Source organism: Podarcis muralis, chromosome 16 (assembly GCF_964188315.1).
Source record: "Podarcis muralis chromosome 16, rPodMur119.hap1.1, whole genome shotgun sequence".
Taxonomy (NCBI): Eukaryota; Metazoa; Chordata; class Lepidosauria; order Squamata; family Lacertidae; genus Podarcis; species Podarcis muralis.
The window spans coordinates 19,813,589-19,835,607 of record NC_135670.1 but is presented as its reverse complement, the minus strand read 5'-3'; the positions used below and the strand labels follow the sequence as shown (position 1 = coordinate 19,835,607).

The 22,019-nt window shown below is 48.1% G+C and overlaps 1 protein-coding gene across 5 annotated transcripts in view; it reads left to right on the top strand.

The window, feature by feature from the left end:
• The window catches only part of FBXW8 (F-box and WD repeat domain containing 8), a 65,663-nt gene that overhangs the window by 28,663 nt on the left and 14,981 nt on the right, over window positions 1-22,019 (top strand). For all 5 annotated transcript variants that reach the window (XM_077920646.1, XM_077920645.1, XM_028710262.2 and 2 more), the window contains 3 exons: window positions 3,454-3,611; window positions 13,435-13,631; window positions 15,119-15,328. In XM_077920646.1, the coding sequence (XP_077776772.1) occupies window positions 3,454-3,611; window positions 13,435-13,631; window positions 15,119-15,328 (565 nt within the window). The remainder of the gene's footprint in view (window positions 1-3,453; window positions 3,612-13,434; window positions 13,632-15,118; window positions 15,329-22,019) is intronic.

Sequence of the window (22,019 nt, the reverse complement as noted above, 5' to 3'; positions counted from 1 at the left end):
TTTTGAGTGTTACACCTCCGTTTTGAGTGTTATGCTGAGGTCTATCTGTTTTTGCCATTTATTTTGTGTTTTTGTCCAAGGGCCTCGTACCCATGGAGGGTGGGAAGGCCTTATTCATTTTTTCAGCCTGCCTCCATAATGTGCAAGTGTTTAAATTAAGCAGATGCTCACCTGTGAAGCCCAATGGCAGAAATTTTGAGTTTATGCACTGTTGGATATTAGGTTTTCTAGGTGTGCAGTGACCAGCCTCCTGTCTCTTTCTTTCCAATCAACCAGGAACCAGCTAGACTTCTCAGTTTTGACTAGTTTAGAATGTCTCCCGCTCTTTCATCAGTAAGATATTTCTTCTTCTTCAAAAGATATCTGTTTGCCAGCAGTGGTGCTACGGACGATCCTCTTATTGACAGCTTATTTTGGGGTGTGTTTGTCAGCTTTGCGTGGCGTATCTTGCAGTTGTACTTTGCACAAACACTAATTAGACAGCCATCAACACTAGGGGCCAAAGGCTTACTAACAATGCAACAGTGATAGCCGAGTCTTAATTGGCTGAGTATAATTGCCATTAGGCAATGATAAGGACATCTGGGGCTCTGGAGAGAGATTGATTTTGGCTTGGCGACTCGAGCTTTCTGCAGCTTTCCAATTTTTTATTTTTATTTATTTATTTTTTCTCCAGGAAGTTGCCACTTCGTTGGGATAACACCCAGCTCCGTTCTGCCTCTTGCAGAGTCAGCCTGGCTGAAGCACCTCCTTTGTTTGGTTCTCATTCGCGCCTCGGTCTCTGCCAGCAGGCTCGAGAAACTGGATGCATAAGAAGCAGAGCCAGGGGTCTTCAACGCGGTGCCTGCGGGCGCTAGCGTGCTCACCAGCACCCCCTGTGGCTCCTGCAAAAGGTCTCCGTAAACATCCCCTCAAACATCCACAGTGCATGAGCAGCTCTCTGCTGTTGCTGCTCAGTTCCTGCTTTCACTGGCTCTGCCTCACAAGCCAATATGTCACGGCAGCCATTTTGTGATGTGTGACGGCGCCCCCCCCCCACGCATGGCAGCCATTTTGTGACTGGCTCCTACAGCCCTTTATCAAAATTCCAAATGTGCCCACTGGCCTCAAAACAGTTGGCGACCCCTGAGTTATAGCACGTCGCTAAATATGGGCCAAGCATACCCCTTCACGAGAGACCGGTGATGGCACTTCCTGGCATTTCTTCTTCAGTTCAAAAGCTGCCACGTGGTTGGTGGGGATTTTGATGAGCTTCTCCTCCCCACTTCCCCAACACTATCTGTCCTGTCAAAATCTGAGATCCCTCCTCCAAGAAACAGCTTCTTTTAAGTAAAAGCTTAAACTTCAGGAGGCCTGACCACACAACCCTTGTGTCTTGAATAGCTTGATGCTGCGGCATCCTTTGCTGGAAAACAAAATTGAGATGCCGAGAACTCCCAAGTGAACCTTGGAATCAGCGAGAGGCTGGATTTGGCATCTCAGAAAGGGCTGGGAAGCTCTACTCTTGTCCTAACTGGTCCTGAGGAAGGAAGCAGCATAGACACAACAGAATGGCCTCAGCACTTCTTGTCAGGTTTTATGCTCCTTCGGGTAGGCCTGGAAGAGACTGTTTGTCCGCAGTCCTGGAGGGAAAACCTGTGAGACTTGGGGAACATCTGGCTCGCAAGTAGTATTCAGCCTGCTAGAGTTCCCCATTTGTCCTGACAGAGCATTCCTCCTCTCCCCACAAACAACATCTCCATTATACCTGATGTCATATGCCTCACCCACCTGTCAGAGTTGGACCATGGGGTGGGGAGATAAAGATCTGGCCCACCGGACCAAAACTATCCCCCAACCCCTATTTAAGAGTCACCACCATGCTTGCTTACGTTGGTCATCCGTTCCAACTGCGTGCAACGGAAGCTCTTCTGTGACACTCTCCTTTTGAGTTTCCCCCTGATTTTCTTTCATCGCATCCAAGCAGAGGGAGCTGCTTCCAAGTCATAGAGAGCTAGGGGTCTGTTTTGCCTCCTGTACATAAGGATGGAAATAGAGACCCCTTCTGCGTCAGGCCAGTGGCCCATCTAGTCCAGCCTCTTGTTCTCACAATGGCCAAGCAGATGCCCCAATGGGAAACCCACAAGCAGGCCCCAAGTGCAAGCTTATTGTTGCGTCCCATCCCCCCGCCGCCGTCCCGTGGCATTGCTACCTCCCAGCATGGCAGAACTTGCGTCAGCAAAATGGCTGAGCTTTATCTTAATCACCCTAGTGATGCTTGAGGTAGATGCAACATCTGTTAGGTACAATGCTGTATCAAGAGTCCTGAGGATTTTCTAGGTCCACCGAGTCCAGCATCCTGTTCTCACAAGGCCAGCCAGATACTTATGGAAAGCCCGCAAGGAGGACCTGAGTACAATAGCAACATTCCCCTACGTTAAGAAAGGAAAGCCAAATAGGGATCTCTGCGTTTTGCCTAAGGATAGAACTGAGCGACAGCTGGTTGCTGTATTTGCAGAGGCGGGGGACCAGCCTCCCCAGGAGTCCTGGGGGCAACTTGACACCTGCAGAGCTCCTGAAAGTCTGCTACTGTCTTATCATGTTCTGCCTTAAGACTGTTAAAACACGCAGGCAAGGAAGGCTTGAGCAACAGGCCTTTTTTCCACATCTAGTCCAACAAAAGAGTCCTGCGTAACTCAAAAGCTTGCACCCTGTTTTGTGACTCTTTTGGTTGGCCTAAGAAAGGCATATTCCTCTAGTAATAGTCATCACAACTCTGCTCTGTTAAGAGGCCTGCTGAAAATGTTTTCATTTCAGGAAACCTGTCTAGACAGCTGATTTAGGTGCATTTGCTCCAACTTTTTATTGGTTTTATCTTGTTTTTTTAATCGATGTTTTTATGTATATTTCTCTTTGGGTTACCTTTTGTCACATGTTGCGTATACTGTAATGGGATTTCTGCACCGCTTGGATAATCCCCACCCCATCCCCCGAGCAGGCAATATATAAATTTCCTAAATAAATAAACAATATGGCGTTCTGAGGTTTTCTAATAGGACAGCATGGCTACCATTTTTGTACCCATTTTTTGTGTGTATCACAAGTCTGGAGAGATGCTGCTGAACTCCCATCTCCCCCAGCCATGGGCCACACTTGCAGGGGCCGACTGGAGTTTCTCTTCAGCAACACCTGGAAGGCAAAGTTCCCCTACACCCGGCGTTGCCCTTTTGTTCACTTGTGAACGCAGCTGGTAGCATGAGTTTAAAAAAAGAAAAGGAAAACCAAGAGCAGTGCTGCCTCATTTGCAAAAGGGTCTTGTTCCTGTCGAAGTGGGAGGCCGAGAGGAGGAAATGGTGGATGGGAAGAGAAACACCTTGCTTTTGCCCACGACCACCGAGTTCCTTCTCCGTTGGCTCCCACTGACTCCGACGCTTGCTTTTTTTTTTGGAACCCATTTCCCGCTTTCCCTTCCAGCTACACGTCAGGGGATGTGAAGCTGTGGGACACTCGCACCTGGGACTACACCGCTCCTGCCCTGGACCCTGAGCGCGGCTTGGCCGAACCCGGCCCCCGGCCGCACGCCTCCTTTGTGAGGATAAACAGCTCCCTGGCAGCGGCAGCTTACGAGGACGGTAAGTTAACGGCGACTCTTTCCTAATATTGTTTTCTAAAAGCGTCCCCCCCCCTCCCAGCAGCTGCGCCCAGCTTTTGTGTGCTCGCGTGTGTCTCTGCGACAGCGACTCTAATCCTTTCTGCACACAACGTGTGTGTGTGTGTGTGCTCACACTTGCTTTTATGTGGGGAAAAGTTGGCTGGTAACCCTCGGTGCATTAGGAGGCCTTGGATCGCGCTGCCCATTAAAACGGCTGCTTTTAATTCCTCCTGGAGCTGCCACTCGGGGTAACCGTGCCAGGCTGCAGCCCAGCCAAACTCGTCTTGAGCAAACAACTTGTTTTGGCTCTCTCTCTCCCCCCCCCCCCTTTTTCTTGAGACGCAGGGAGATCAGCTCACGAGACAAAAGAGCGAACCAGATATTGTTTGATGAATGCAAATCCCGGGCCTTCTGTCTCGTTTCCCTTCCTCTCCCCGTCCCCTGCTCCATCTCTGGTGTGCTGAGCACACAGAGAATATATAGCAAAAGAAAGTCTGTGGATCAGCTTTGATCTGCCTTTCCTTCTTGGACAGCAAGAGAAGGTGGCTGGCCTGCAAAAGAAATGTACGTGTCCGTGGCCAAAAATGTGTGTTGGATGCACACTTGCAGAGGGAGACAAGAGGGGGGGGGGGCGAGTCTCTTTCTGTGGGATCTAGAGGCCCTCTGTTAGGCATGTTTTCCAAATGATCAAGCGTGGTTGTTGCCGGAAGTAGCATGGCCACCTGTGCAGCTGCACTCAAAAAGGCCTGTCCAAACTTGTTGCGTTGATCATGTTTAACATGCAAAGGGTATTACGACTGTTTATCATTTTTGTCCTCCTAGCAGCTCCTAGCAGCTCCTGGTCAGGTCGTTCTGATTTGCACTTTACAGCGAGAGGGATAGAAAAGTTGGGGGTAACGTAAACTGGTCCCAAGTTGTTAAGGGCTTTATACAGACCCTCCAAGTGCCCCTATTTTCCAAGGACAGTCCCGGATGTACAGAAGACATCCTGGTTTCTGATTTGATCCTGGAATGTCCCACTTTTCCTTAGGATGTCCCTGTTTTCATTGGAGAAATGTTGGAGGGTATAGAGCTATGCAGCCTCCAAGCCAAGGAGATAAGTAACTATACAACCTTTAGAAGACATCTGAAGGCAGCCCTATATAGGGATGTTTTCTTTAAAAAATGCTTAATGCTTTATTATGTTTTTATACATGTTGGAATCCACCTAGAGTGGCTGGGGCAACCCAGTCAGATGGGTGGGGTATATAGAACAGAACAGAATGGGCATATTCATCTGAGAAATGTTGGAGGGTATGCTTTATATGCTAATAGTAACACATGCCTACTAGTTTGCTCCCAGACACAATTCAGAGTGATGATAGTGATAACCTTGTAAAACCCTCAATGGCTTGTGCCCAGGACACCCAAGGGACCACATCCTCCCTCCTTCCAAAGATCAGAAGGAGAGGCCCTTCTCCAAGGACTGTTGAGGATGATTAGCGGTGGGGCCTTTTCAGTGGCTGCACCAATACAGTGGAATAGCTTTCACCATAAAGCACAGATGGACCCCTCTCTGGCTGCCTTTTGCTGATGGGTAAAAACATTTTTGTTCCACCAAGCTTTTGCCTGCTAAGGCCATTTTTACTTGCTTCCTCTGAGGTGGTTGCTTTTCAAATGGATTATAATGTGTTTTATTTGTTTAAAAGATTTTATCTTTATTTTCATTTTTACACTAATTTCAAACAGTTACAACCTGCCATCCATGGTGCAGTGCCATTCAAATGGCAGGATATACCATATTTTTCTGTGTATAACACGACCACATGTATAAAACAACACCCTATTTCTGGAAGCCCCAAATTAAGAAGTTTAAAAATTAAGAAAGTTGTTGAACTTTGCAAAAAGATTGTTGAGCATCTTTTGTAAGTTCCCTGGGCGGTTGTTGAGCTGTTTTCCGATGATCCTCCGCTCTGGCTGATGGCACTGTCACCGTGTTCCTGAATGGGCAAGCAGCCCATGTATAAGACGACCCCAAAATTTTCTTATACTTTGAAAAATACGGTAATATATTTTTATATACAGTAGGTAAGTCAAAATAAAGTGTTGGATCTCTCCCCCCCCCCCCCACCATTGTAAGTTCTGTAGTTATTTCATACTACTGTTTAAGCCTGCCAGGCACTGTGTTACTGAACTGTGGCCATTAAATAGATAACATTTGACCAATAAAAAAACTCTAATTGTTTAAGAAACCTAAGCTCATAATGTATGAAGAGGGCCTAAGTCAGCTTTCCGCAGCCTCTCTCCTCCTATCGCCTTGGACTACAAAACCTATGGTCCCTTGCCAGCACAGCCAATGGTCAGAGATGATGGGAGGTATAGTCCAAAAACACCTGCCAGTCCTTTCCCAATGGCACATAGAGGAATAGAGGGAGCTGCCTTTCCCAAGTCAGATCCTAGGTGCATCTAGCTCCACACTGCCTACATTGACTGGCAGCAGCTTTCCATGACCAGGGTCTTTCCCATCTTTACCTGAAGACGATGGGGATTGAACTGGGACCTTCTGCCAGCAAAGCAAATGCTCTACCCACTTGAAGCTGCAGCCCTTCCCCTGTTTTCCTTCCCACCCCATTTTTCCTTTTTAAAAGGGTAAGTTTGCTGAGACTTTTCTTTCGCATCTGGAGCGGCAGGGGAGAAGAGACCAAAATAATTTGCTCTGTTTTCCAAGCTACCTCAAGGCCTTTATTTCGTGCTTTTCCTCAACCCCTGCTTCCTTTTCTTTTGCGTACGTGTGTGTGCATGCGACCAGCACCGAGAAGCCATCTGGTAGCAATAGGAGGCAGCGCCGTCGGCCTCCTCTGTTGAAGCCACTCTGCAAACGCGTTCGACACGACACCGTTTTCTCCCTGCTCAGCAGAGCTCAAGCTGCGATGCTCTTGGCAGCCGATCTTCGCGAGGAGCCGTCAAGGCGGCTCCTGCCCCTTCAGAGGAGGCCTTGTCATTCTCACAGCCTGCCAGTCGATGCAGCAAGTTCTGTGGGTCACCTCGCCGATGGCGTCCTTCTGCTCTCACCCTCTACAATACGGGTAGCCAAACACAATGCACCCTTCAGCTGCCGAAATGGACCCCCGTTACCCCCTCGGCTGTTGACAGTGCAAGCTTGGGGCTGATGGGAGTTGTAGTCCATCAACATCTTGAGGGCACCAACTTGGCTACCCCTGCAATAAGCTGTTAGCTCACTTGGGACCTTCTCGTTTGCTTATCCTTGCTCTGCAAGCTAATCCTGGAGAAAAATGGTCAACACGGTGATGGAGCTAAGCGTTTCAAGGAATCAGAATTGCTCTGGTGAAGGTTTCCCTCTCTTTTTGGAAGGCAAAACTCAGTAGTAGGAGCAGCAGTTGCGTTTCTTTCAAAGTCATACAGAAATGAGGGGCAGCGCCAGCAGGGGAGCCAAGAGGAAGAAGCATTGGCAGGTCAGCTGTTTTCATCCTGAGGAACAGGATGAGGAGGCAGTCAAGTCCATCTCTCAGAAGATCTTGCTAAGATCTTTAAGAGGTGAGGAGCTGCCCTTTCTGGATGGGGTTACACTTCTTCTGGAGGAATAGACGCTCAGCTCAGATCCATCACTGCCATTGAAAGCACAACTGGCATCATTTAATTACAGAGTCGTAGAGACGGATGAGACCCAAAGGTTCCCTCTAGTCCAACTCCCTGCAGTGCAGTAATCAAAGCGAATGGATACATGACAATTGGCCATCCACTTTCTAGAGAATTACCATATTTTTACATGTATAAGACTATATCCACCCCCAATTTTTTCAATTTTAAAATTGGGGGTTGTCATAGATACATAGATTGTGCATATGGGGGATTTCTTTATTTGGAGTCCCAAAAAATAGGGTTCGTGTTATACAGAAAAAAAATACGGTAATTTAATTCAGCTTTGGTTATTTGTTCTGTGTTTTATAATATTAATGATGTTCTAATGATTTTATCGTACACCATCACAATATTTTTAGGAGCTGCCAGTTTATAAATATTCTTATAAATAGAATAACATGGTGCCTAGGGCTTACATATCAGCTTCAACTGGTGGTTCAGTTGCAATCCTATTGGATGGTGATAGAACCTGCCTTCAGTTGCATTTTATTCTTCCTCAGAGTCGCTGCCTCTGAGACTTTGGACTCTGGGATTTAGGCAGCTTCAAATGTTCCTTAAGTTCTAGCACTTGTAAGCCTTTTTCTCACCCCACCGGGAAACTGCAAGGGGGCTATGCTGTTCAAATCCATGTCATCATCCTCAAAGCTTCCTAGCCTCTGCCATGAGTAGAGACTCAGCCATTAGGGTGAATGGGGCCCTGCCCTGCCCTCAGCCAGCCTATTCCTGCCTGCTTTCCTACTTAAGACCAGTCCAATGGATTGCCTGTCAGCTTTCCCGTCATTCTCCTCTACCTCATTGTTGACCTTGTAGAACTCAGCAGGAAATAAGATGAGGACAAAGTAGAATGAGTTGGCTCTGCCTTCTACCGGCTTTGACTCCACCTGCTACTGGCTTTGACTCCACCTTCTACTGGCTTTGACTCCATCTGCCACTGGCTTTGACTCCACTTACCACTAGCTCCAGCTTCACTTCCTGTTTGGGCTCCCTGCCTCCCTCCCAGCCCAAACAGGCACCAGCCCCACACCGAAGAAGTGGTGGAATCTCTTCCCAGCTTTGCCGTCTCATCCCTTGTGCTCACCTACCCTCGGAAGCCCAAGGTGGCTTGGCATCCGAATCCACAGTCGTGGCGTTCGAATTCCAAGTGATCAGACTCCTTATTTTCTTTCGCCTTGTTTCCCATTGTCAGCACTGGCTGCCTTCCACTTTGGGTTTTTTTGTTGTTTTTGTTTTTGTTTTACTCCTCTAATTGCCTTCCACGTTGCCTTTACCCGAAATGAATCAAATCAAAATGCTTTTCCTGGAGCATTAGATAAAGCAGGGGAAGGTTTTCTGGGTAATGAAGCAGATGCTTCTAATGCAGGGGCTGGAAGGTGGGGGGGGGGGGGGCCTTGCCAGGGCTCCATCTGCTCCATGCTTGCCTGGGTCTGGCACAGAGCCACAGCCTTGAGGTTTGGGGAGGGGAGGGGGGAACACACAGACACTGTTTGCTTCCACCCCCCTGCCCTGCGCTGGTCTGATTCACACCACGAAAAGTTTTTGTGTTGCCACAGGAAGGTGGGTAGAAACGACCCACTTTCCGTGGTGGCGCTCATGTAAACAAAGGCATGGCTCCTCTTGTATTCTTGCAAAGGGTATCTTGCTTTGTCCACGTGCATGTGGAACTGCCTTATGCAGGATCAGGCCATCGCTGCATCTAGCTCAGTACAGTGGTACCTCGGGTTAAGTACTTAATTCGTTCCAGAGGTCCGTTCTTAACCTGAAACTGTTCTTAACCTGAAGCACCACTTTAGCTAATGGGGCCTCCTGCCGCCGCCGTGCCGCCGGAGCATGATTTCTGTTCTCATCCTGAAGCAAAGTTCTTAACCCGAGGTACTATTTCTGGGTTAGCAGAGTCTGTAACCTGAAGCATATGTAACCTGAAGCGTATGTAACCCAAGGTACCACTGTATTGCCTGCACTGACTGGCAGCAGTTCTCCATGGCTTCAGAGAGGGGTCCCCTCGCACATTCCCAGGCAGGCAGCAGCTCTCAAGGAGGGTGAAATGTAAGCAGGGCCCTGGAGGAAGCTCCTCAAGCCAGATGGAGATGGCCTCATCCAACCCCTGGGCCTGAGCTTCCCCACCCTCTTTTAAAGCAGCCTAAAAATGTCAGAAGCAACCCAATGACTGTTGTCTAAAATAACCTCCATAACCACCACCACCATTGCAATGGTGGTTTGGACTTGGGTGGCTTGCTCTCTGCAGGGCTGTAGTCTTGATCATGATGCTCGCAGTGCTCATTTTTTGTTTAACGCTTTTTAAAAAAGTGTTAACTTGTTTTTATGGAGCCGGGGGGGGGGGGGGGCAGCTGCTGTTCCATGCTTTTCTTCCTCCCTTTTTTTTCCCTTTTGAAAAACCAGCTTAGCTGTTATTTACCTTTCAAACAATCAACATAATAGCCATTATGCCTCAAAGTAAATTTGGAAAAATCCAACTCGGAGTGCCTTACGGCTCCACTGGGGCAGTTTTAGTTGGGACTCCTTCTCTTTTTTTGGCTCTTTGATGGAAGCCTAATTGCAGTTTTGGCTCTGTTGCGCGCAGAACAAGGTGGCTAATTGTTTAGGCAAATAGATTAATTCAAGTATGCATCCCTAATAATAACATAAAGACAACAACAACCCCAAAATGGCTTCTGTGATGGCTTTTTGCTCCCAGGACAAGGAGTATAAATCTTTCAGAAAGAGTGCCATTAGATAGCTCCCGAGATTACGGGCATTATTTCTCAGTGGGGGAGTGCTTCTAAGGCACCAAAATAATCTTTGCAGAAGTGCACATAAATATGTTTAAAATTTTGTTTGGATGCCGTTTCATTAGCACACTCTTGCTTTGCTTCCTTTGGGATGTGGGGGAGATGTCTGCAATCCGTCTGCAGCTGCCTTCTGAGTCTTCTGGAAGCCAGCATTCTCCCCATTTGTTAAATTCAGATAGGGAAAGGAAATGTTACCAGCTCCGATTCCCCTTGAACTTCTGAAAAGCTGTGCTGTAGAAACATGAAGAGCGAGAGTTTCTTGCTGTGATTGGCCCAGAGTTGCAAACTCAGTGGTAGAGCATCAGCTTTCCATGCAGATGGTCCCAGGTTCAATCCTTGACATCTCCAGGTAGGGCTGAGGGAGACTCAAAACCCTGGAGAGCCTCTGACAGTCAGTGTTGACAGTACTGAGCTAGCTGGAGCAACGGTCCAACTTGTCATAGTGATCAGCCATAGATCATTGGAGGAACATCTGCTTTCCATGCAGAAGGGTCCAGGTTCAATCCCTAGAATCTCCAGGTAGGACTAGGAGAGAACCCTGTCTGAAATCCTGGAAAGCCACCGACAGTCAGTGTAGACATTACTAATAGGTGGCTCAACAGGTCTGAGCCACTATATGACAGCTTCTTACCTTCCTATGCAAGGCCAGGGGAAGGTCCATAGTTCAGACTTGGATCATCTGCATGCAGAAGGTCCCAGGTTCAATCCCTGGCTTGTCAAGGTAGTGCTGGGAGAAACTATTTGTTTGAAATTCCGGAAAGCTGCTGGCAGTCAGTGTAGACATTACTGAGCTAAACGGACACTTAGTCTGACATGGATTAAGGCAGCTTTATGTATTCCTATAGGGGACGCGGGTGGCGCTGTGGGTTAAACCACAGAGCCTAGGACTTGCTGATCAGAAGGTCGGCGGTTCGAATCCCCGCGACAGGGTGAGCTCCCGTTGCTCAGTCCCTGCTCCTGCCAACCTAGCAGTCTGAAAGCACGTCAAAGTGCAAGTAGATAAATAGGTACCACTCTGGTGGGAAGGTAAATGGCATTTCTTTGCATTGCTCTGGTCTGCCAGAAGCGGCTTAGTCATGCTGGCCACATGATCCGGAAGCTGTACGCTGGCTCCCTCGGCCAATAAAGCGAGATGAGCACTGCAACCCCAGAGTCGGCCACGACTGGACCTAATGGTCGGGGTCCCTTTACCTTTACCTTTATGTATTCCTATGCAAAGTGGAAGTTGGGTAACCACCTTGGAGAGCTCCCTGTGGAACAAGGGTCTGGATTAAGCTGCACATGTGGAGCCTTCAACATGACTTCTTCCTTTTTCTTTATTATTTTTTATTTAAAGCTTGATAGAACAAATAAAAAATACTCTACAAAGATACACATCAAATACCAAGCTCTTGTGTTTAACATAAAAATTGAAAAGAAAATAGAGAACTAGAAAAAGAAAAGAAGAAAAACTTCAGACTCTCCATCTATCAGCTTTAAATATATATATAACATTTATGCCTCTTAATTACATTAAACTCTTCTACTTCCCGTTAACCAACCTTATCCTTTTTTTTAGTCTTCAGACCCTGATACCACAAGTTCATTTTCCTTATTGCGCAGAAAGTCCATAAGGGGTTTCCAATCATTAATAAATGTCAACAGTGATTTTTCTTTAATTAAGCACATCAACTTTCCCATCTCAGCCAAATCCATTAATTTCAATAACCTTTCATAGTAGGTAATAATGAGTCCTTCCATCCTTGTGCATGTAACAGTCTTGCCACTATAATCATGTATTGCAATAGTTTTCCGTATTATTTTTCTAATTGTATATCCATAAGCCCCAGCAGAAAAAGCTCTGGTTTCAGTTGGACATTAACCTTCAAAATCTTCTGTATCAGTGTATGCATTTGTAGCCAATATTTCTTAGCTTTTTTTACACTACCACCAAGTGTGATAAAATTTCCCTTTTTCTTCCTGACATTTCCCACAAACATTTGGAACATTCTTATGCATTCTAGCTAATTTCTCAGGAGTTAGATACCAACAATACATCATATTATAAAAAGTCTCCTTTTAAGTTGGGACATGGGTGGCGCTGTGGGTTAAACCGCAGAGCCTAGGACTTGCCGATCAGAAGGTCGGCGGTTTGAATCCCCACGACGGGGTGAGCTCCCATTGCTCGGTCCCTGCTCCTGCCCACCTAGCAGTTTGAAAGCACGTCAAACTGCAAGTAGATAGATAGGTACCGCTCCGGCGGGAAGGTAAACGGCGTTTTCGTGCACTGCTCTGGTTCGCCAGAAGCGGCTTAGTCATGCTGGCCACATGACCCGGAAGCTGTACGCTGGCTCCCTTTGCCAATAAAGCGAGATGAGCGCCACAACCCCAGAGTCGGTCACGACTGGACCTAATGGTCAGGGGTCCCTTTACCCTTTACCTTAAAGTCATAGCACAATGTATATTTTAACCCTTTAGCCCACATGTGTTCCTACTGTTCCATCGGCATATTATAACCATTATTATTTTTTGCCCATTTACAGGACTTTGGCTGCTCAGGGTTCCTGACAGCCATTCCCTAAGAGAAGGCAGCTCCACTTCACCACAATTCTCTATTGGTGGTTGTTTGTCGTCCCCCCCCCCCCATTTCATTCAGGGCATGCCCATGGCTGCTGACCATGCTCCATTGTCATTGGGCTTTGAGTGATAGGAAGGTGTCCACCCTTAGCTTTTTAAAATATTGTGGGGCTGAGCAGGCTAATACTTCCTTCACCTTTCTCAGCAGCCCTATTTAGGCTTCGGTTTTGCTGGCATTTGCAATAAGCCATGGTTTGACTCCTCATGATGTACGAACATGGCCTTCGTCTGTTTCTGGATGGCTGCATGCCAGGGCGAGTTGCTGTGTAGGGAACTGGCTATGTCACTCAGCTATGTTTTTCTTACGTGAAGAAAGCGTTTATGTCTCATGGAATACATTAAGGAGTGTATACAGCTCTTAAGGAGTATATACAGCTCTTAAGTGGCTTCAGTCCTTTGCCAATTTATTCCACTTGGATGTCCTCAAAAGCTTCTCAGCTACTTCTTCTCTTGTGGGTGGTGCCGGTGAGGAGCTTACCTGTCTCTATATTGCTGCTTTCTTGTGAAAATCAATAAAAAACCTACTTTCATTTGTATTCAACTGACCGTCAATCAGTTTCATTTGGCAAGCCAGATTCTGCTGGCTGCCCTTGCTGAGATTCACGTGCCCCCTGAGATCTCGTCAAATGTTAGCGATTACTCCATGGAATGGATCTTGGTTTGATGAACCCTCCAGATGGTTTTGTGGTTGGCAGCATGAATAAAAATATTCCACCACAGCTACTGATTCTCCATTTTTATTTTTGTTTTTCTGGTGCATAGGGACGATTAAGGTGTGGAGCCTGCTGGTCGGCCGTGACCCGATCCATTGCTCCCAGCACAATCAGAAGATACAAAGCTTGGCCCTTTCGGCTGAAGGGGCGACGATAGCAACCGCATCCGCCTTCCAGGTTAAAGTGGAGAGCGCCAATGACAAGGGCTACTGGGAGACGGCTGCAGAGTTTGAAATCCAGAAACTGGTGAGACTACAGCGCCCATCGTCCCTGACCATTGGCCATGCTTGCTGCGGCTGATGGGATTTGGGAGTCCAAGAATCTGGAGGGCCACCGATTCCCCACCCCGCAACCAAAGAGCCCAATTCACCAGATCATTCAGGTTAAGCTCGACCTTGCGCTAAATGGCAGCTACAGATCTGGTGCTCTTCTCTCCCTAATACAGGTTCGGGGGACCCTTTGGCCTTCCTGATGTCAATGGACTACAGGTTCCATCAGACATGGCCATTGGCCATGCTGGCTGGGGGTTGACATGCTCTAGGAATCCAAAATTATATATACATTCATACCTTGGAAGCTGAACGCCTTGCGAGTTGGAACGTTTTGGCTCCCGAAGGCTGCAAACCCAGAAGTGAGTGTTCTGGTTTGTGAATGTTCTTTTGGAACCCAAACGTCTGGCACAGCTTCTGTGGCTTCCGATTGGCTGCAGGAGCTTCCTTCAGCCAATCAGAAGCTGTGCCTTGGTTTCCGAACGTTTTGGAAGCCAAACGAACTTCCGGAACGGATTCCGTTCAGCTTCCAAGGTACCACTGTGTGGAGACGGGTGTGGGGACCTGGTGTCTTGGCAAAGGTGGGTTTGGTTTTACATCTCTAAACACTGCAGTGGAGAGAAAATGCGGAGACGGGGCAAACCAGCCGGATGGGCTGGGCATAAATAATACCATTATTATTATTACAGTGGTGCCTCGCAAGACGAAATTAATTCGTTCCGCAAGTTTTTTCTTCTTGCGAGTTTTTCGTCTTGCGAAGCACGGTTTCCCATAGGAATGCATTGAAAATCAATCAATGCGTTCCTATGGAGACCGTCCGGGGACAGAGGGGAAGCGCCGCGCGCCTTCCCCTCTGTCCCCGGACCTGTTTTAAAGCAAGGGGCAGCGGGGGGAAGATTGCTTCTCCCCGTTGCCTGCCCCGCAATCTCCGGGGACAGCGGGGAAGACGCGCTGCGCTTCCCCGCTATCCCCGGAGCTTGCGGGCAAGCTTTGTTTTGCGAAGCAAGCCCATAGGGAAATGCGTCTTGCGAAGCGGCTAAGAAAACGAAAAACTCCTTCGTCTAGCGAGTTTTTCGTCTTCCGAGGCGTTCGTCTTGCGGGGTACCACTGTATTATTATTATTATTATTATTATTATTATTATTATTACATCACATCAGGTCCATTGCTTTGGGTGACTGTTATATGGAGCTCTGGGATGGAAGGAAATTGCCATCTATGCTCATTCCCAGGAAAAAAACAAGGACCCAAGGAGGAGTTCTTTTATACCATAATTCAGAAGGTGCTCCACCATGGAGTTATGGCTCGCAACAGTGGAAGAAGCCAGTAGACAAATAAAAAGGCAAAACACCAGTTGAATTTTTTTGTTGGTGTGGGGGTGTGGGGTCAGCAGAGAGGAAGGGAAGCTGTTAGAGCCCCAAAGCTGAGGTTCTTGCAGTCACTGTAACCCCCTGACCCCTTGCAGGTAGGCTCACTCTGCCTGGTCCCCCGCGTTATGGGCCTCCCTGTGGCCGTAGCCACTGCGGAAGATGTCGTCTATCTGCTGAAGGTTGGGGACTCAGCCAAGGTCCTTCATTCTGTCTACGGTCAGCCTGCCACATGCCTGGACGTCACTTCCAGCGAGGCAGCGTTCGGAGTGAAAGGCTTCGGCTGGTTGATCAACGAGACCAACAAGGTATTTCAGCCTTTTGTTCTGCAAAATGTCTTGAGTTGCCTCCTGTATAAGGCATATCAATGGTTGCTCGCTCATGATTGACTCTCCTGTATTGCGTGGAAATCTTGCTTATTACTTTTATGCCACAACTAACAACGAATACCATTTACTCTGCCATCTTAACATCGCTGTTGGCAAGAGCTCTCCAGGGCAGGGGTGAGGAACCATTGGCCCTCCAGATGCTTGCTGAACTACAACTCCCATCAGCCCCCAGCAAGCACAACCAGTGTTCAGGGATGATGTAGTTCTCTACACCTTCCCTAGAGGCATGAGATGCAAGTTTTGCCCATCTGCCTGGTGTTGTTGCTGTTTAAAGCTCCGAAATGACTCACTTCGTATTCACCCAGCAAAGTTTCGCCCTAGTTTTAAAGGGAACATGGGAAGCTGCCATCTCCTGAATCAGACCATTGGTCCATCTAGTTCAGTGCTGCCTACACGGACTGACAGTGGCTCTCCAGGATTTCAGACAGGAAGATTTTCCCCAGCCCTACCTGGAGATGACGGGAATTGAAACTGGGGCCTTCTCTCTTGCAAAGCAGGTGCTGTGCCACTGAGAATAAGGAATAACCCCCTGTTGTTCCAGTAGAGGCCAAATGCAGCCCAATATTTGCCCCACCCCACCCTCAGCAACTGCATTATTCCCTTGACACAGAGGCCGAGTCTTGATTTGTAGCGACAAATGTGCCTCATTTCCTCGCAGAGGGAGCCAGGCCTTTTTGTACAGCTGTAGGCCTCTAGGGGGAACTGTTTGCTTTTTTATAGGAGACACTGTGCTTTCCTTGTGAGACTCTGCGAGTGACAAGAACTCCTTGGAACCGATTGCGTTCCGACTGTGCAGCTGTGTTCCAAAGTGTGTGACACCTAGGGGAATTTAGAAGCTTGCAAAAAATAAATAAATGTTGCAATGCATGTTGTCTGTGTTGGTCAGCCAAAGGATGCTCCTGCTGACACCACAGGTGCCTCATAGAATTACAGGTGGCAAAGTGTGCATGTTTTATAAAGATTTCAAGAGGAAATGATAACAGCGGCTCTGTGCACTGTGTCTGATCTCTCTGCTTACCTTTCCAACGGTGTTTATTTTTTACAGCGACAAAGTAGTTCCCTCAAGCCTAGTTAGAAGGCCAAGGTTTTCCTGATCCTTGGAGTTAAGAGTGCCTTTCTTCAGGGGATGAGGTTGAGGAATAGGGCTGGACGATATATTTATATATCGTCCAAAAGCAGTTTGAAGTCCATATCGCTCTATTGGTTTCATAATTTTTGACCTGGCAATATGTTGCAAATCAAGATGGGTGTTAGGGCTGGGCGATGTATCATCCAAAACCGGTTTGAAGTCTGTATCGTGATAGTGGTTTCATAATTTTTGGCCTGGCAATATATTGCAAATCATGATCTGTCTCTCTCTCTCTCTCTCTCTCTCTCTCTCTCTCTCTCTCTGTGTGTGTGTGTGTGTGTGTTAGGCTAAAATCACAATGCTGGGAAAACTGAAGCCAGCCAATGTCTCTACATAGCTCCATGCTTATTTCAGACATTGTGATAGATCGGTATATCACGATGCTTAGCTGGTGAGATGTTGCAGTGTTTAGATGGTGAGAATGTCACATTGCCATTCTCAAAGAACTCCCCATTAAAGCTCAAGTGTCCCCCTTTCCATTGGGGGTACAAGACCCCTGGAGCTGATGGGGCCCTTGCACCTTTCAGCCAAGGTGGCGTTTGCCAAGCTGTTGCTCTCTACATATGGCTCCATCTAAAGCTGGCTGTTGCTGAAGCAACATCAGAGCTTTGCTCCCGTGCAGCATTCAGGAGGAGCGCTGGGACAAGGCTGGCGTTGGCATCATAACAAAAGTGCCCTGTCCATGCCCCAAATGGAACCAGAAGAAAGAGCTCCGCGGGAGCCTCCCGAATGGCGCTCTGTGGATTCGGAGTGGTTTCCTAATGTAGGTCTGAGGTCTTATTGGTGTGCGGTGGCAGATGGTTCGCGAGGGGCATGTATGCTAATGAGGGGGAACAGGGCCGAAGGAACCCAGACGGTTAGGATGTCTCTGACAAGGACACCGGCTTGCTTGGCGTTCCCGCTCCGGCTGACATCACGCCGGAAACTTAATTACGAATGTCTATTATGATAATTATTCCCCAGACGTGAAGGGACTTTGCATGGGTTGATTATGGTGGTCAGGAGGCAATGATCAATCTCCAGGTTGATGCGAGAGACGTATCGCTGCGTTTTGGCCTGTTTTGGAGGGATGGAGCCGTCTCCTCCGCTCGGCAGTCATGTTTCATTTTTGGTTTCCTGGGCCAAGGTGCTGCACTTGGTTGGCAGAAGGATTGGACGAGCAGGAGCCCGCTTGTCGAGACGATGTGCTTCTTTTTTGGCCATTTAAATCACACCAGCCCTTTATTTTACGTTGCTCTGATAACCGATCAAAGACTTACTGGTTTGCTGATGTGTCTTTTTGCCAGTTGGTTTATATAACTCGGATGCTAATCTTCGGTGGATGCTGTTTTGAGAACCTAAAAATTTAAATATTGAAAGCTGCTGTTTATTCTTAGAAGCAGCATTTTCTTGTATTGCTCCCCTATCGCTGCAGCACAGCAGAACCAAAGCAGCCTCACAGAAATATGTGTGTGTTGTGCCCTTGATTTTCAGCTCCATTGTCTAAAAACTAGTCTCCTTAATTAATTTGTTTCATTATATTTATGGATGCTTTAGCTGAGATTCCTGCATTGCAGGGGGTTGGACTAGATGATCCTTGGGGTCCCTTCCAACTCTGCAGTACTGTGCTTCTATGATTCACCATGGAGCTGTCCAGTACTTCTCGCAGAATCCCAAGGCTATAAAGAAGAAGAAGAAGAGTTTGGATTTGATATCCCGCTTTATCACTACCCGAAGGAGTCTCAAAGCGGCTAACATTCTCCTTTCCCTTCCTCCCCCACAACAAACACTCTGTGAGGTGAGTGGGGCTGAGAGACTTCAGAGAAGTGTGACTAGCCCAAGGTCACCCTGCAGCTACATGTGGATGAGCAGGGAATCGAACCCGGTTCACCAGATTACGTGACTACCGCTCTTAACCACTACACCACACTGGTTCACTTTAAAAAGTGAGAAAGTTTCTAGCCCTCATTGTTACTAAGGGAAATAGATACTGGTCTTTAATAACATAATTTCTAGTCCTTTGGATATATTCTGGAACAGTGGTTCCTTAAATCTCCCTGCCCGCCTCCCTGCAGAACCACTTGAAAGTTGCTGGGGGTCTCTTGCTGGACCACTTAATGGTTTTTCTGCCTGCTAGATGCTGGCTGATTTTAATTTGCATTTTTAATCACTTATTTTGTTCCTTAGATATTATAGTTTACTCTGTTGCCCTCTGAATCCCATGGAATTCAAAGTGCAACACAATGAAAGAAATAAAAGAAGTAATGGTAGTGCAATCAAAAACCAATATGTATGTTTAATGCGCCTTCAACCACAAATCCACGGACACGCTACATGCCGCCCGAATGAATCCTGTGGGCTGCTAGTGGTCCGCAGACCCCTTCTCCAAACGCAGCAGAGCAAGTCCCTGAGCCTGTAGTCCTTGTTTCGCCGCTCGCATCTCAGTGAGAGAAATGACCACTGCGTTGGGCGGCTGCTCTCTCCCCGCTTTGCCTTTGTCCATAGGTTAAATGAGTTTCGCAACCTCTTTCCTTGCCTCCGGCAGACATCTGTCCGCATCTTAACCCCAGCCTGGCTCGGTCGCCCACTCCGCTTGGCAAGGCAGCACGCAGGGAAACGAGGTCCAGGCCAGAAGCAGCAGGAGCTGCAGGTGCTTTGGCAAAATTCACCACCGACATCCGGGCTCACTCCTGGCTCGGTTTGGCGATGGCAGCTTTGCGCCGGCCACTTTGACTCTCTCTCTCTCTCCCTCTTTTTCAAACTTTAAAAAGGAAAGGGGGGGGGAACCCCCAGAAACCTGAGTGTTTTTGTTTTGAAAATAGCATCTCTGTTAATTTGCACGGAGGTGCTGCGAAGAATTATCATTGCACCGTGAGCATCTAGCCTTGCCGTAGGCTGGGAAGGCGGACTGCCGCTTCGCCTGATTTCCCAAGGTGGCCTCCTCTGAGCAGTCGGCAGGTATGCTCGGCCCCTGAGTGAGAAGAGAGTGTGTATGTGTACGGAAAGTCACTTTTGGGATGGCGTGGAAGTTGATGTGCGTCCCTCCCCGCCGCGCCGCCCGCGTGATCCTCGATGAGGTAGCATTCCCTGCGCTAGAACGCTGACTCCCCCCTGGCATAGAGCCGCAAGATAGTCTGGCTGGCCGGCTGTCAAAAAATTACATCATGTTCGAGTAAACTGCTTTTAAATCAAACATCCATTATTCATACATATTAACTGCTTTATGCCCTCTTTTTTATTATTCCACACACACCTCTCGTCCCCCCTCCCCCCCCCGTAACTGCTTCTTCTGGGTAGGTTTACTGTTTCCCACCCCCAATTTTCTCTCTCTCGTTGATCTTGGTCTTTCGAATATTAGCTCATCTGTAATCTTATAATCAAACAAATCACCTTATCTCCAAGCTGTGTGTGTGTGTGTTTAGCCAGCCGATGTGATGATTAGCCACACACACTGCATGGGGCTGACGCAGGTTGGAGTCCAATATCACCAGGAAGGCCGCAGGAATAAGCCCCCAATAATGCTGGATGTGCACTTAAGCCACAATCACTCGGCACATTCAAAGCACTCTTCTACGGCTTTCATAGTCACAGCTCTCGTCCCCGTCCCCCAGCAGAATAGGATCCTGGGAACTGTAGTTTGAGGGTCCTGGCAACTGGAGCTCTGCGAGGGGCAGCCTAAAGTTCCAAAGATTCTTTGTGGGGAGCCAAGGCTGTTAAAATGGAATAAGAACATAAGACAAATCCTGCTGGATCAGGCCAGTGACCCATCAAGTCCAGCATCCTGTTCTCACAGCGGCCGACCAGATGCCTGCGGGAAACCTGCAAGCAGGATTCAAGCACAAGAGCCCTCTCCCCTCCTGTGGTTTCCAGCAACCAGTATTCAGAAGCATTTCTGCCTCCAGCCATGGAGACAGAGCATAGCCATTGTGGCTGGTAGCCATCAATAGCCTTCCCCTCCGTGAATTTGCCCAGTCCTCTCTTAAAACCACCCAGATTGGTGGCCATCACTGCCTCCTGTGGGAGTGAGTTCCATAGTTTAACAATGCACTCCATGAAGAAGTCTTGTCTTTTATCCGCCCTGAATAAATGTACCTTTAACTCAGGCTTCCTCAACCTCGGCCCTCCAGATGTTTTGAGACTACAGTTCCCATCATCCGTGACCACTGGTCCTGCTAGCTAGGGATCATGGGAGTTGTAGGCCAAAAACATCTGGAGGTCCGAGGTTGAGGAAGCCTGCTTTAACTGTTTGCATGGCTGCGGCCTTAGTTATTGAGCCAACGCCGCTGTCCCCAACCTGGTGCCCTCTAAATGTTGCCGAACTACCTCTCTCATCATCCCTGGCCATTGGCCATGCTGGCTTGGGCTGATAGGAGCCGGAGTCCCCCAGCAACTGAAGGGCCACGGGTTCCCCATCTCTGGATTAAAGCCCGAAACTGCTTATCCCCTAAATTGCATTTCTCCCCCTTTGCCTGCATCTCTCTCCCCATGCACCCCCCACCCTTGCCAACCCGCCCCACTGCCTCACAGTCCAGCAAAGGCCAAAGGTCTCAGCTCGCCCAACTTGCGTCGTGGTGAAGTGGCATTAGACTAATGCGTTGCCTGAACAAAAGGGAAAGCCAGGGCATAAATAATTGATTTTGCTCTCCTGTAACAACCGGCGAAAATGAAGTCCCATTTGCTCAGCCTTATTAAAAGAGCGAGGGGGGGGGTGAGGCGGTAAAGGTCGTTAAGGGACTTGTAACGCGGAGCAGAACCCGCCCGCGAAATGGATGCTGTGCTTTGCTAATCTCCCAGGGCTTTAACTCAAAGTCGCGGCGAAGGCCGTCTTAAGGCGTTTGGGGCGCGTTGAATTATTCAGCGTTTGGGGAGATCAGTCCCCGCTTCAGGTCCAGAAGCTTTTTGATTTCTGGTGGTAAACTGGGACGCCTTTGTTTGTTTGTTTGGTACGCGTGTTCCTGGCTAAGTTCTCGATTCTGGAATCGAGAGGTTCCCTGTGAACCTGCCTTCAATCTTGTTGAGTCGCCGCTGCTGCCATCTTAGAACTTCAGACTGAGATGGGTGCCTCCTTGGCACCCAGCGCTTGGGACTCTCAGCAAATTTGTCAACAGGATCAAACCTAACTAGCCCCAGCTGACTTTCTCCCTCTTTAGCCAGAGTGCGGAACTGCCAGTCCACGTGTTGGATATGGCTCCAGGGACCTCTTTGTCTGACCTTCGGCCTCTGCTCCTCACTTCTCCCCTGTGCAATAATTAATGCTTCTCTTGAAGCTAATAGGAGGTGTTTTTTAATTGTCTAAATGGTTTAATGGGAGACCATTTATGGGGGAGTCACAGCTGGGGAGGAAAGGGTTAGCATTGGACATCTAATGAGTTTAGATGTTGGGGACTGTCAGCAGGGCCTTCTTGGTGGCGGTACCCTCTTGATTGAACACACTTCCCCTGCATGTTAGGCTGCCGCCATCACTGATTGATTTCGGAGCCATATGAAGATGCTTTTCTGAAA